This window comes from Mesoplodon mirus (assembly GCF_964341445.2).
Source record: "Mesoplodon mirus genome assembly, chromosome: 6".
Taxonomy (NCBI): domain Eukaryota; kingdom Metazoa; phylum Chordata; class Mammalia; order Artiodactyla; family Ziphiidae; genus Mesoplodon; species Mesoplodon mirus.
In genome coordinates this window covers 72,177,518-72,190,474 of record NC_138982.1, presented here as the reverse complement: position 1 = coordinate 72,190,474, position 12,957 = coordinate 72,177,518, and the positions used below count along the sequence as shown (strand labels likewise).

At 42.3% G+C, this 12,957-nt stretch overlaps 1 protein-coding gene across 1 annotated transcript; it reads left to right on the top strand.

Moving 5' to 3' along the window:
- Window positions 1-2,753: 2,753 nt before the first annotated feature.
- LOC309806581 (proline-rich protein 23C-like) lies at window positions 2,754-3,536 on the top strand (the record flags this gene model as incomplete). Its single annotated transcript, XM_082625466.1, has 1 exon — window positions 2,754-3,536. The coding sequence occupies one exon, from the start codon at window positions 2,754-2,756 to the stop codon at window positions 3,534-3,536; it is 783 nt and encodes a 260-aa protein (XP_082481592.1).
- Between the last annotated feature and the right edge of the window lie 9,421 nt (window positions 3,537-12,957).

The window sequence follows — 12,957 nt, the reverse complement described above, 5'->3', positions numbered from 1 at the left end:
AGCAGATGTGCAATGAGTGAGAATTACAGTGAATGAAGGGCGAAAGTCTTCAAAGACTGTGATAGAGACATTTGCTGCACATACATTTGATAAGTGACTGGTAGTAGTATGACTGAACCCCAATGTCTTTAAACAATATTTTGTTTATTTACAGAATGTGGTAATACTATGAAGGCCATAGAGAGAGGGATGAGATAGAGAGTAAGTGAAGAAACCATTCCAAACAAAATGGTCAGAAATGCCCTTTTCAAGAAAGTGCCCTCAGAGTTGGTCTTTGAAGAACGAACCAGCACTGCAAAAAGTTGGAGGAAAAGTTGAAACCTAATTTTTTTAAGTAAAAAAAACCCAAGAAGATGGGAATATTTCAAAGAATTAAATATAATATTGGCTAATAAGCATGGGAAAAAAATGATCCACCTTGACTGGCAATCAGAAATGCAAAATGAAAACACAATGATATAGCATTTTACTACACCAGGTTGGAAAACAGTTAAGAGTCTATCAATAAGAAATGTTTACAAGGATGTAATGAAATGGAAACATACTCCGCTCACAGGAGTTTAAACTGTGAAAAATATTTTGGGGAAAAAAAGAGGAAGGCGTTACCTATTAACATTTTTTAAATCTTTTTTTTTATAATTTTAAAATTTATTTATTTCTTTGTTTATTTATTTATCTATTTATTTATTTTTGGCTGTGTCTGGTCTTCGGTGCTGCATGCTGGCTTTTCTCTAGTTGAGGCCAGCAGGGGCTACTCTTGGTTGCAGTGCGCGGGCTTCTCATTGCAGTGGCTTCTCTTGTTGCAGAGCACAGGCTCTAGGCACAAGGGCTTCAGCCGTTGTGGCGCACGGGTTTTGCTGCTCTGCAGCATGTGGGGTCTTCCCAGATCAGGGATCAAACCCATGTCCCCTGCATTGGCAGGCAGATTCTTAACCACTGCGTCACCAGGGAAGTCCCTACCTATTAACTTGAAAAGACACACACAGGACCAATTATAGTAATTCACTCTTAGGTGTATGCAATAAATGTATGAGTTAAGAGTTCATGATTTAAAAACAGAGAAGTCTGCATTGGATGCCTATATCTAACGCAAACTTGGTACATATTTAAGTTTTGAAACCTCACTTGACCACTCTGAGCTTCAGGTGTTGTGAAAAGTAAAAAAGGTCATTTTTTTTTCAGAGAGGGCAGGAAGACACTTTTGCAGGTCATAGATAACTTTTACGGTTTTGATTGTGGTGATAGTTTCACGAGTGTATTCTTATCTACAAACTCAAGTTGTTTACATTAAATGTGTACAGCTTTTAGTACATACCTTAACTACTGTGCCACCAGGGTCCTGGCGGCGCAGTAGTTAAGAATCCGCATGCCGGGTTCGAGCCCTGGTCCGAGAAGATCCCACATGCCGTGGAGCAAATAAGCCCATGTGCCGCAACTACTGAGCCTGCACTCTAGAGCCCAAGAGCCACGACTACTGAGCCTGCGTCCCACAACTACAGAAGCCCGTGTGCCTAGAGCCCGTGCTCCGCAACAAACAGAAGCCACCGCAACGAGAAGCCTGTGCACCGCAGCGAAGACTAGCCCCCGCTCGCTGCAACTAGAGAAAGCCCGCACGCAGCAACAAAGACCCAACGCAGCCAAAAGTACATAAAAATAAAAAATTTTTTCAAAACAAAGATCAGGGCTTCCCAGGTGGCACAGTGGTTGAGGGTCCGCCTGCCGACGCAGGGGACACGGGTTCGTGTCCCGGTCCGGGAAGATCCCGCATGCCGCGGAGGGGCTGGGCCCGTGAGCCATGGCCGCTGAGCCAGCGCGTCTGGAGCCTGTGCTCCGCAACGGGAGAGGCCACAACAGTGAGAGGCCCGCGTACCGCCAAATAAATAAATTAATTAATTTAATTTAATAAATGAAGATCATTTTTTAAACCTCAGTAGAATGGTTGGCATATAATAAATACTGAATAAAACAAGTTAATTATACTGAGATTGTTTTAATTTTATAACAGCTTTTATCTTCAGGAAGGAACTGCCACAAATATTTGACTATTAAGACAGAGCTTTACCTAAACATATATGAGTATTTTCCATTTACTCCTGAAATGAAAGCACAAGCATTAAAGGAATTTCATGGAACGTTTAGATAGGTCCGTTTTATGTTGCCAGGGGGGTGGTCTATTTGAGTGGTTCTTTTCTCTAGAATGCCTGAAATCAAAGGAAAATATTAACCTTAAAGGTGACTAATAGTTAAAGTTCCATTTTCGGGGTATCTTTTTTTCTCTAAAAATGAAGTACACGAGTATTCTGGCCCCCGGAGGACTTTAACAGTAGCTTTCTACCAACCACAGCCCCGGCTATTGGGCAGCACAGATACCGCGAGGTCTACGGGGCGGAGCCTTGGAGGGGGCGGGGCTTCGCGTGACATTTTGCGACTAGGATTCCACTGGCTTCACGGGCAACATCTTTCGCTGTCTGTTGCGTAGACGAATCGGCGTGACGAGCTGAAGATTCGAAGGCGCCAGGCCCAGCCCCGCGCCAGACGCCGTTCCCCTAGAAACCTGAACTGCAGGACCAACTGCAGGAGGCGGCCCCGGAGCTCCGAGGACTCGTCCCGTATCGCGCCGTCCTGCCGTCGCCGCATCGCGCCGCCCCGCCCCGGCTTGCCTCAGCCGTCGTCGAAACCCGTCACAGCGTGCAGGATCGAGCGCCTCCTCGCCCTCTGCCAGGCCCCGGGGGCGCCGTCCGTCGGTCGAGGTCATGGGCAAACGGCCCCGCAGGCCCAGTGCCTACCCTGCGGACTGGGGGGGACCGCAGACCGAAGGACCCGGCCCCGCCAAGCGCCGCCGAACGGAGGAGCCCGAGGACCCCGAGTCCGAGTCCGAGGCGGCGCCCAGCCTGGACAACCTGACGGGACCTCCGGCCGCGGACGCGCTCACTTCCGTAGTGGTCCTGCCCGCCGGCTGTGCCCTGCACCTGCCCCTAGATGGCGTCGACGTGCTGCTGGCGCCCAAGCCCACGTCCGTGCTGCAAGTGTCTCTCGGAGATCACATGCTCATGCTGGTCCCCGAGGCCCTCCTGGGCTGGGGCGTGGAAGGCCCGTGGGGACAGGGCCTGCAACGGGCCGCTTTCCTGAGCGCTCCAGGGGAGTACATGGCCCGGGAGCCGGGATTCTTCTGCGCAGCTGTCCCAGAGATCGCCCGCCAAGAAGAGGCCAACCAGGAGGAAGCAGACGCCGAGCTCCTGCCGCCTGGGATGGAGGCTGAAGCCGGCTCCGTCGCTGAGCTCCGCAGCCCCACCGCAAGGGTGTCGGGACCCAGCGCGCAGGGCTTTGTCCCAGAGCCCCGTCCTCGGGCGCCCAATCCTAGTCCAGAGAAACGCTCTCCTCACCACGACGACAACCTGCACTTGCACCTTCGGGAGCTCTCCCTCGACTCACCACTCCAACCTCTACCTCCCTCTCTGAGTCCGGGTCCTCACGAGCGCCCCCAACGCCCTTACCGTCCTAAGCGCGAGGCCCAGAGATGTCTGTTCCCGGAATGAACTGCACCGCGGGGTACACACACACACACACACACACACAGACACACACACACACACAAATTCTGGCTACCATCCAGGAGGCCCAATGGATTTCCCGGCGTCTTTTACACTGAATGTCCTACAACCTGGAAATTAAGCATCTCGTGGGCCAACAACTCCTTTTTCCCTCCAGACTGGCTATAGTAGCAGGAGAAGACGTCAGGAAAAGAAAGCAGACTCTAGACCTCATCTTTGAAATGGAAAATCCGCCCAGGGATACCGGACAATGTGTGTTCAGACGTCTGGACTTCTTTACAACATCATTCTCAGGCCTATCCATTCCCGCTCGTTTGCATTGGTTATTTTCTCTCAAATTCTTCTCTCTCCAGCACCATACCCTATTGCTACCCTATTTCTCCCCAAACCAATAAATAACTGGATTTCTCATGTTATATGTTTTCCCATGCATTTATGAAGATTTTTAGCCATGGCTTTTCTCTTTCTTGGTGTTTTGAGCTGCTCTCCTGGAAAGTTGCAAAATAGTATGATGGTTACTATACATAATTGTATGATGTTTGTTCATAGCTTCCTCTTAACCTGAGGAAGTTCTCTTCCAGTCAAGTTCACTTTTCATTATGAATAAATGCTGGATTTTATCAGATGTTTTCAGCATGTATTAGGATATGCATTTCCTTTTTAAATCTCTTCCTCCGGTTATTTTGACTCAGAGACTGATGTAAAATGTTTGCATTCCTGCTATTCCACATTATTCATACCTTTGACATTCTACCCCGAGTTTTTTCTTTTGTAAATCAAACCTCTAACTCTTAAAACATTAATTTAGGGGCCTCCCTGGTGGCGCAGTGGTTAAGAATCTGCCTGCTAATGCAGGGGACATGGGTTCGAGCCCTGGTCTGGGAAGACCCCACATGCCGTGGAGCAACTAAGCCCATGAGCCACAGCTGAAGCCCACGCACCTACAGCCCATGCTTCGCCACCAGAGAAGCCACTGCAGTGAGAAGCCCGTGCACCTCAACGAAGAGTAGCCCCCGCTCACCGCAACTAGAGAAAGCCCGTGTGCAGCAACGAGGACTCAACGCAGCCAAAAATAAATAAATAAAAATTTAAAAAAATAAAACATTAATTAATTACCATATTTCTTTCACATTTTTACAAAAGAAATAAAATCTACAGGTAAAGCTGAAAACAAGATGGTTTCAGTTTTTTTAAACATCAATACTATTTATATTCACCAACATGCTTTACCATTTCCTCTCTACCTTTTTATTCTTATATTCCACTCTCAAAGTCTAGCCTCAATTTTCTTCTTGCTGAAGAATATACTTTAATAGTTCTTTCCACTATACCCTATGTGTAGTAAATTATCTTGGTTTTGTAAATCTCAACATGTTTTGTGTAGTACACTCTCATAGTCTTGTATATCTGAAAATTTTTATTATGTATTCATTCCTAATTCTAAAGTGTTATTTAAGTACTTTAAAGACATTACTCCATTGTTCTGCCATTTTTGATTGTTGTTGCAGGCAAGAGGTCTCTGCCAATCAAGTTGTTGTTCCTTTTATATTTGACTCAGCTGTTCATTAGCACATTTTTAAATTTTATTTTATTTTTCAATTGAAGTATAGTTGATTTACATTGTTGTGTTACTTTCTGGTGTACAGCAAAGTTATATATTTTTTCCATATTCTTTTACATGGTTATGGTTTATTACAGGATATTGAATATAGTTCCCTGTGCTATACAGTAGGACCTTGTTGTTTATCTGTTTTACACTGAATACATGATAGTTTTATATCTGCTAATCCCAAACTCCTAATTTATCTCTCCCCCACCCTCTTTCCCCTTTGGTAAACATAAGGTTGTTTTCTATGTCTGTGAGTCTATTTCTGTTTTGTAAATAACTTCATTTGTGTCATATTTTAGATTCCACATATAAGTGATATCATATGATATTTATCTTTCTTTGACTTACTTCACTTAGTATGATAATCTCTAGGTCCATCCATGTTGCTACAAATGGCATCATCTCATTCTCATTTATGGCTGAGTAGTATTCCATTGTATAGGTATGCCACATCTTTTTATCCATTCATCTGTAGATAGACATTTAGGTTGCTTCCATGTCTTGGGGTTTTTTTCATTTATTTATTTATTTATTTATTTATTTAATTTTTGGCTGTATTGGGTTTTGTTGCTGCACGTGGGCTTTCTCTAGTTGCAGCGAGCGGGGGCTACTCTTCGTTGCAGTGCGCAGGCTTCTCATTACGGTGGCTTCTCTTGTTGCAGAGCACGGGCTCTAGGCACGCGGGCCTCAGTAATTGTGGCATGTGGGCTCAGTAGCTGTGGCTCGTGGGCTCTAGGCTAGCGGGCTTCAGTAGTTGTGGCACACGGGCTTAGTTGCTTGGTGGCATGTGGGGTCTTCCCAGCCCAGGGCTCAAACCTGTGTCCCCTGCACTGGCAGGCAGATTCTTAACCACTGCGCCACCAAGGAAGTCGCCAGTTGGCTATTTTAAATAGTGCTACTATGAACATTGGGGTGCATGTATCTTTTCAAATTAGAGTTTTCTTGGGATATTTGCCCAGGAGTGGGACTGCTGGACCATATAGCAACCCTTTTTAGTTTCTTAAGGAATCTCCATACTGTTCTCCATAATGGCTGCACCAATTTACATTCCCTTCAACACTGTAGGAGAGTTCCCTTTTCTCCACACCCTCTCCAGCACTTATTATATGTGGACTTTTTAATGATGCTCATGCTGACCAGTGTGACGTGATACCTCATTGTAGTTTTGATTTGCATTTGTCTAGTAATTAGTGATGTTGAGCATATTTTCATGTGCTTTTTGGCCTTCCGTATGTCTTCTTTGGAGAAATGTCTATTTAGGTCTTCTGCCCATTTCTTTTTTTTTTTTTTTTTTGCGGTATGCGGGCCTCTCACTGTTGTGGCCTCTCCCGTTGCGGAGCACAGGCTCCGGATGCACAGGCTCAGCAGCCATGGCTCACGGGCCCAGCCGCTCCGTGGCATGTGGGATCTTCCCGGACCGGGGCACGAACCCGTGTCCCCTGCATCGGCAGGCGGACTCTCAACCGCTGCGCCACCAGGGAAGCCCTACACTAAAGTCTTTAATGCATTGAGATGACTTTTGTGTGTGGTGTGAGATAGTGGTCTAGTTTCTTTTTCTTTTTTTCTTAGCATGTGGCTGTCCAGTTTTCCCAACACCATGTTTTAATCTAAATTTATTTATTTATTTATTTTTGGCTGCGTTGGGTCTTCGTTGCAGTGCATGGGCTTCTCATTGCAGTGGCTTCTCTTGTTGCGGAGCACAGGCTCTAGGCACACGGGCTTTGGTAGTTGTGGCACAGGGGCTCAGTAGTTGTGGCTCGCGGGCTCTAGGGCACAGGCTCAGTAGTTGTGGCGCACGGGCTTAGTTGCTCCGTGGCGTGTGGGATCTTGCCAGACCAGGAATCGAACCCGTGTCCCCCTGCATTGGCAGACGGAGTTTTAACCACTGCACCACCAGGGAAGTTCCCCCGTCACCATTTATTGAAGAGACTGTCCTTTTCCATTGTACGCTCTTTGCTTCCTTGCCATGAATTCATTATCCATATATGTATGGGTTTACTCCCAGGTTCTCAGTTATGTTCCATTGACCTATGTATCTGCTTTTCTGCAAATATAATGCTGTTTTGATTATTGTAGCTTTATAATATAGTTTTAAATCAGAGAGTGTGATACCTCCAACTCTGTTCTTTTTATCAGGATTGCTTTGGCTGTTCAGGGTCTCTTATGGTTTCATGTAAATCTAAGACTTTTTTATTCTATTTTTGCGAAAAATATCCTTGGGACTTTGATAGAGATTGCATTGGATCTGAAGATTGCTTTAGGTAATAGAGACATTTGAACGATGTTATTTCTTCCAATCCATGAGCACAGAACACTTTTCCACTTATTTGTCTCCTCAGGCAAGGGAAACACAAGCAAAAGTAAACAAATAGGATTACATCAAACTAAGAAGTTTCTGCACAGTAAAGGAAACCAGCAACAAAATGAACAGGGAACCTACCTAATGGAAGAAGATACTTGCAAATCATATATCCAGTCAGGGGTGAACATCCAAAATATAGAAAGAACTCACAACAACAACAACAAAAATAAAACAACCCCCAAATGGGTATAGGACACTTTCCAAAGAAGACATAGATGGCCAATAGACACATGAAAAGATGTTCAACGTCACAAATTATTAGAGAAATGCAAATCCAAACCACAAAAGTCTATTTCTCTTAAAGTCTATGTCTCATGTAAGTATTGCTCCCCAGCTTTCTTTTTATTTCCATTTGCATGGAGTATCTTTTTCCATCCCCTCACTTTCAGTCTATGTGTGTCTTTAGATCCGAAGTGAGCCTCTTGTAGGCAGCATATATATGGGTCTTGTTTTTGTATCCATTCGGCCACTCTTTTTTTTTTCAAAACAAACAACTTTTTATTGAAGTATAGTTGATTTACAATGTTGTATTAGTTTCAGGTGTACAGCAAAGCGATCTATATATGTATATATTCTTTTTCAGATTCTTTTCCATTATAAGTTATTATATACAAAATGTTGAATAGAGTTCCCTGTGCCATACACTAGGTCCTCATTTATCTATCGCCCTATGTCTTTTGATTGGAGCATTTAGTCCATTTACTTTGAATAATTATTGATGTGTATGTTCTTATTGCCATTTTATTAATTGTTTTGATGTTGTTTTGTAGTGCTTTTTTCTTCCTTTCTTCTTCTTTCATTCTTTTGTCTTGTGATTTGATGACTATCTTTAATGTCATGTTCAAATCCTTGCCTCTTTTTTCTGTGTGCATCTATTATAGATTTTTCTGTTTGTGTCTATCATGAAGTTTATATACAGTGATATATTGTTATATGTGATTGTTTTAAGTTGCTGATCTCAAATCTCAAATGCATTTAACAACCCTACAATTGTACTCTCCTCCCCTTATGATTACTGTTTTGGACATCATATTTTACATCTAATTATTTTGTGTATCCCCAAACTGCTTACTGTAGATACAGATGATATTACTACTTTTGGCTTTTAGCCTTCCTACTAGCTTTGTACATGGTTGATTTTCTATCTTTACTGTATATTGTTTTAATCTGTCTCCTAAGGCAAAGGAAACAAAAGCCAAAATAAACAAATGGGACCTAATTAAACCTAAAAGTTTCCAGACAGCAAAGGAAACCATCAACAAAATGAAAAGACAACCTACTGAATGGGGGAAAATATTTGGGAATGAGATGACCAATAAGAGGTTAATATCCAAAATATATAAACAGCTCATACAACTCAATAGGAAAAAGCAAACCACCTGATTGAAAAACGGGCAGAAGGAACAGGACAGAAAGCCCAGAGATAAACCCACACACATATGGTCACTGTATCTTTGATAAAGGAGGCAGGAATGTACAGTGGAGAAAGGACAGCCTCTTCAATAAGTGGTGCTGGGAAAACTGGACAGGTACATGTAAAAGTATGAGATTAGATCACTCCCGAACACCATACACAAAAATAAGCTCAAAATGGATTAAAGACCTAAATGTAACTCCAGAAACTATCAAACTCTTAGAGGAAAACATAGGCAGAACACTCTATGACATAAATCACAACAAGATCCTTTTGGACCCACCTCCTAGAGAAATGGAAATAAAAACAAAGATAAACAAATGGGACCTAATGAAACTTCAAAGCTTTTGCACAGCAAAGGAAACCATAAGCAAGACCAAAGACAACCCTCGGAATGGGACAAAATATTTCCAAATGAAGCAACTGACAAAGGATTAATCTCCAAAATTTATAAGCAGCTCATGCAGCTCAGTAGCAAACAAACAAACAACCCAATCCAAAAATGGGCAGAAGACCTAAATAGACATTTCTCCAAAGGAGATATACAGACTCCCAACAAACACATGAAAGAATGCTCAACATCATTAACCATTAGAGAAATGCAAGTCAAAACTGCAATGAGATATCATCTCACACCAGTCAGAATGGCCATCATCTAAAAGTCTAGAAACAATAAATGCTGGAGAGGGTGTGGAGAAAAGGGAACACTCTTGCACTGCTGGTGGGAATGTGAATTGGTACAGCCACTATGGGGAACAGTATGGAGGTTCCTTAAAAAACTAAAAATAGAACTACCATATGACCCAGCAATGCACTACTGCGCATATACCCTGAGAAAACCATAATTCAAAAAGAGTCATGTACCAAAATGTTCATTGCAGCTCTATTCACAATAGCCCGGAGCTGGAAACAACCTAAGTGTCCATCATTGGATGAATGGATAAAGAAGATGTGGCACAGATATACAATGGAATATTACTCAGCCATAAAAAGAAACGAAATTGAGCTATGTGTAATGAGGTGGATGGACCTAGAGTCTGTCATACAGAGTGAAGTCAGTCAGAAAGAGAAAGAGAAATACTGTATGCTAACACATAGATATGGAATTTAAGGGAAAAAAATGTCATGAAGAACCTAGGGGTAAGACAGGAATAAAGACACAGACCTACTAGAGAACGAACTTGAGGATATGGGGAGGGGCAAGGGTAAGCTCTGACAAAGCGAGAGAGAGGCATGGACATATATACACTACCAAATGTAAAACAGATAGCTACTGGGAAGCAGCCGCATAGCACAGGGAGATCAGCTCAGTGCTTTGTGACCACCTAGAAGGGTGGGATAGGGAGGGTGGGAGGGAGGGAGACGCAAGAGGGAAGAGATATGGGAACATATGTATATGTATAACTGATTCACTGTGTTATAAGGCAGAAACTAACACACCATGGTAAAGCGATTATACTCCAATAAAGATGTAAAAAATAAAAGTTTATACAACTCTCCTCAATACTCTGTAATAACGTATATGGGAACAGAATCTAAAGAACAGTGGATCTATGTATAACTGATTCACTTTGCTGTACACCTGAAACTAACACAACATTGTAAATCAACTACACTCCAATAAAAATCAATTAACAAAAATGGGCAGAAGAGCTGAACAGACATTTTTCCAAAGAAGACATAACAGTCGGGCAACAGGCACATGAAAAGATGCTCAACATCACTAACCGTCAGAGAAATACAAATCAAACCACCATGAGATACCACCTCACACCTGTAAGAACACCTAACATCAAAACGACCACAAATAACAAATGTTGGCTAGGTTGTGAAATAAAGGGGACCCCCGTACACTGTTGGTGGGAATGTGAATTGGTGCAGCCACTGTGGAAAACAGTGTGGAGGTTCCTCAAAAAACTAAATAGAATTACCATAGGATACAGCAATTCCACTCCTGGGTATACATCCAAAGAAAACAAAAACACTACTTTGAAAAGATACATGCAGCTGAATGTTCGTGGCAGCATTATTTATGACAGCCAAAATGTGGAAACAACCTAAGTGTCCATCAACAGATGGACAGCTAAAGAAGATGTGATGTGATACATATATGCATGTGTGTGTCTGTGTGTATGTATATACTCAGCCATAAAAAAAAAGAGTGAAATTTTGTCATTTACAACAACATGGATAGACTTGTAGGGTATTATGCATAGTGAAATGATTCAGACAGAGAAAGACAAATACTGTTATGTTATCACTTAAACATGGAATCCAGAAAATAAAACGAACTAGTGAATATAACGAAAAAGAAACAGATTCACAGATATAGAGAACAAACTCGTGGTTACAGGTGGGGAGAGGCAAGATGGGGTAAGAGATGAAGAGGTATAAACTACTATGTTTAAAGTAATTAAGCTACAAGGATATATTGTACAACACAGGGAATACAGCCAATATTTATTTTTTGGCCGTACCCCGCAGCACACGGGGATCTTAGTTCCCTGAACAGGGACTGAACCCGGGGCCCCTGCAGTGGAAGCATGGAGTCTTAACCACTGGACTGCCAGGCAAGGGTCCATAGCCAATATTTTATAATAACTATAAATGGAGTATAATCTTTAGGAATTGTTCATCATTATCTTGTACACCTGAAACGTAACACTGTAACTCCATTATACCTCAATTTTTAAAAAACTAAAAAAAAAAAACCCGACAATGACATATCACTTCATACCTGTTAGAATGGCTTTTATCAAAAGGCAAGAAATTAAAAGTGTTGGCGAGTACGTGGAGAAAAGTGAGCCCTCCTGCGGTGTCGGTGGGAATGTAAACTGGCACAGCCACTATGGAGAACGGTATGAAGATTCCTTAGAAATGCAGGAATAGAACTACCATATGATCCAGCTATCCCACTTCTGAGTATTTATCCAAAGTATATGAAAACACTAACTTGAAAACACTTATGCACCCCCATGTTCATTGCAGCATTATTTACAATAGACCAGGTATAGCAACAACCGCAGTGCCCATCAACCAATAAATGAATAAAGAAGAGGTGAAACAGAATATATACAATATAGATACAGCCATAGGAAAAAAATAAAACCTGGCCATTTGCCACAGCATGGATGGACACTGCGAGTATTATGCTAAGTGAAAGAAGTCAGCTAGAGAAAGCCAAATACCATATGATTTCACATAGATATGGAATTTAAAAAAAAACATACAAAGTAAATGAACAAACCACACCAAACAAAAACAAACATGTAGATACAGAGAGCAGAGTAGTGGCTACCAGAGGGGAAAGGGTGAAATGGATAAAGAGGATCAACTCTGTGGTGACTATACAAACTAAATCTTTGTTGGTGAGCATGCTGTAGTGTGTACAGAAGTAGAAATATAATGTTGTCCATATGAAACTTATATAATGTTATAAACAAAAGTTACCTCAATAAAAAATAATTTTTAAAAAAGATATACATATAGCAATGATTAAAATGACTCTTCGTGGAATTTAAGTTCCAGTTATGGAGGGAAGTGAAGAACTGATAGTTTAAGTTTCACTGAAAAGATGAATTTTTCCAGAAGGGCATAAGCATTGATGGAGTTTGGATATGTAAAGGGCTAAGCTAGAAAGTTAGGAGGTAGCCACTACTCTGAGAATAAATCTTTTAAATTGTGATTACAGAGGGGGTCACAATTTGGAGTAATAGTTACTGAGCCACGTTCATTTGCCTCACACACAGAAAGCCCAACTCTGAGATAGAGAGGTTTGCAGCAGAGAAAGGGTTTATTCACAAGGCAGTCAAGCAAGGAGAAAGGAGAACAAATCTCAAATCCATCTCCCCAAAGGCCAGGGGCTAGGGATATTTACTGGATAAAGAATTAGGGAGGCCTGAGGTGCAGGGAGTGTGGGGAAAGGTGACTGGAAAGGAGAAAAAGATCGGGTCGGGACTTCCCTGGTGGCACAGTCGTTAAGAATCCACCTACCAAAAAAAAAAAAAAAAGAATCCGCCTA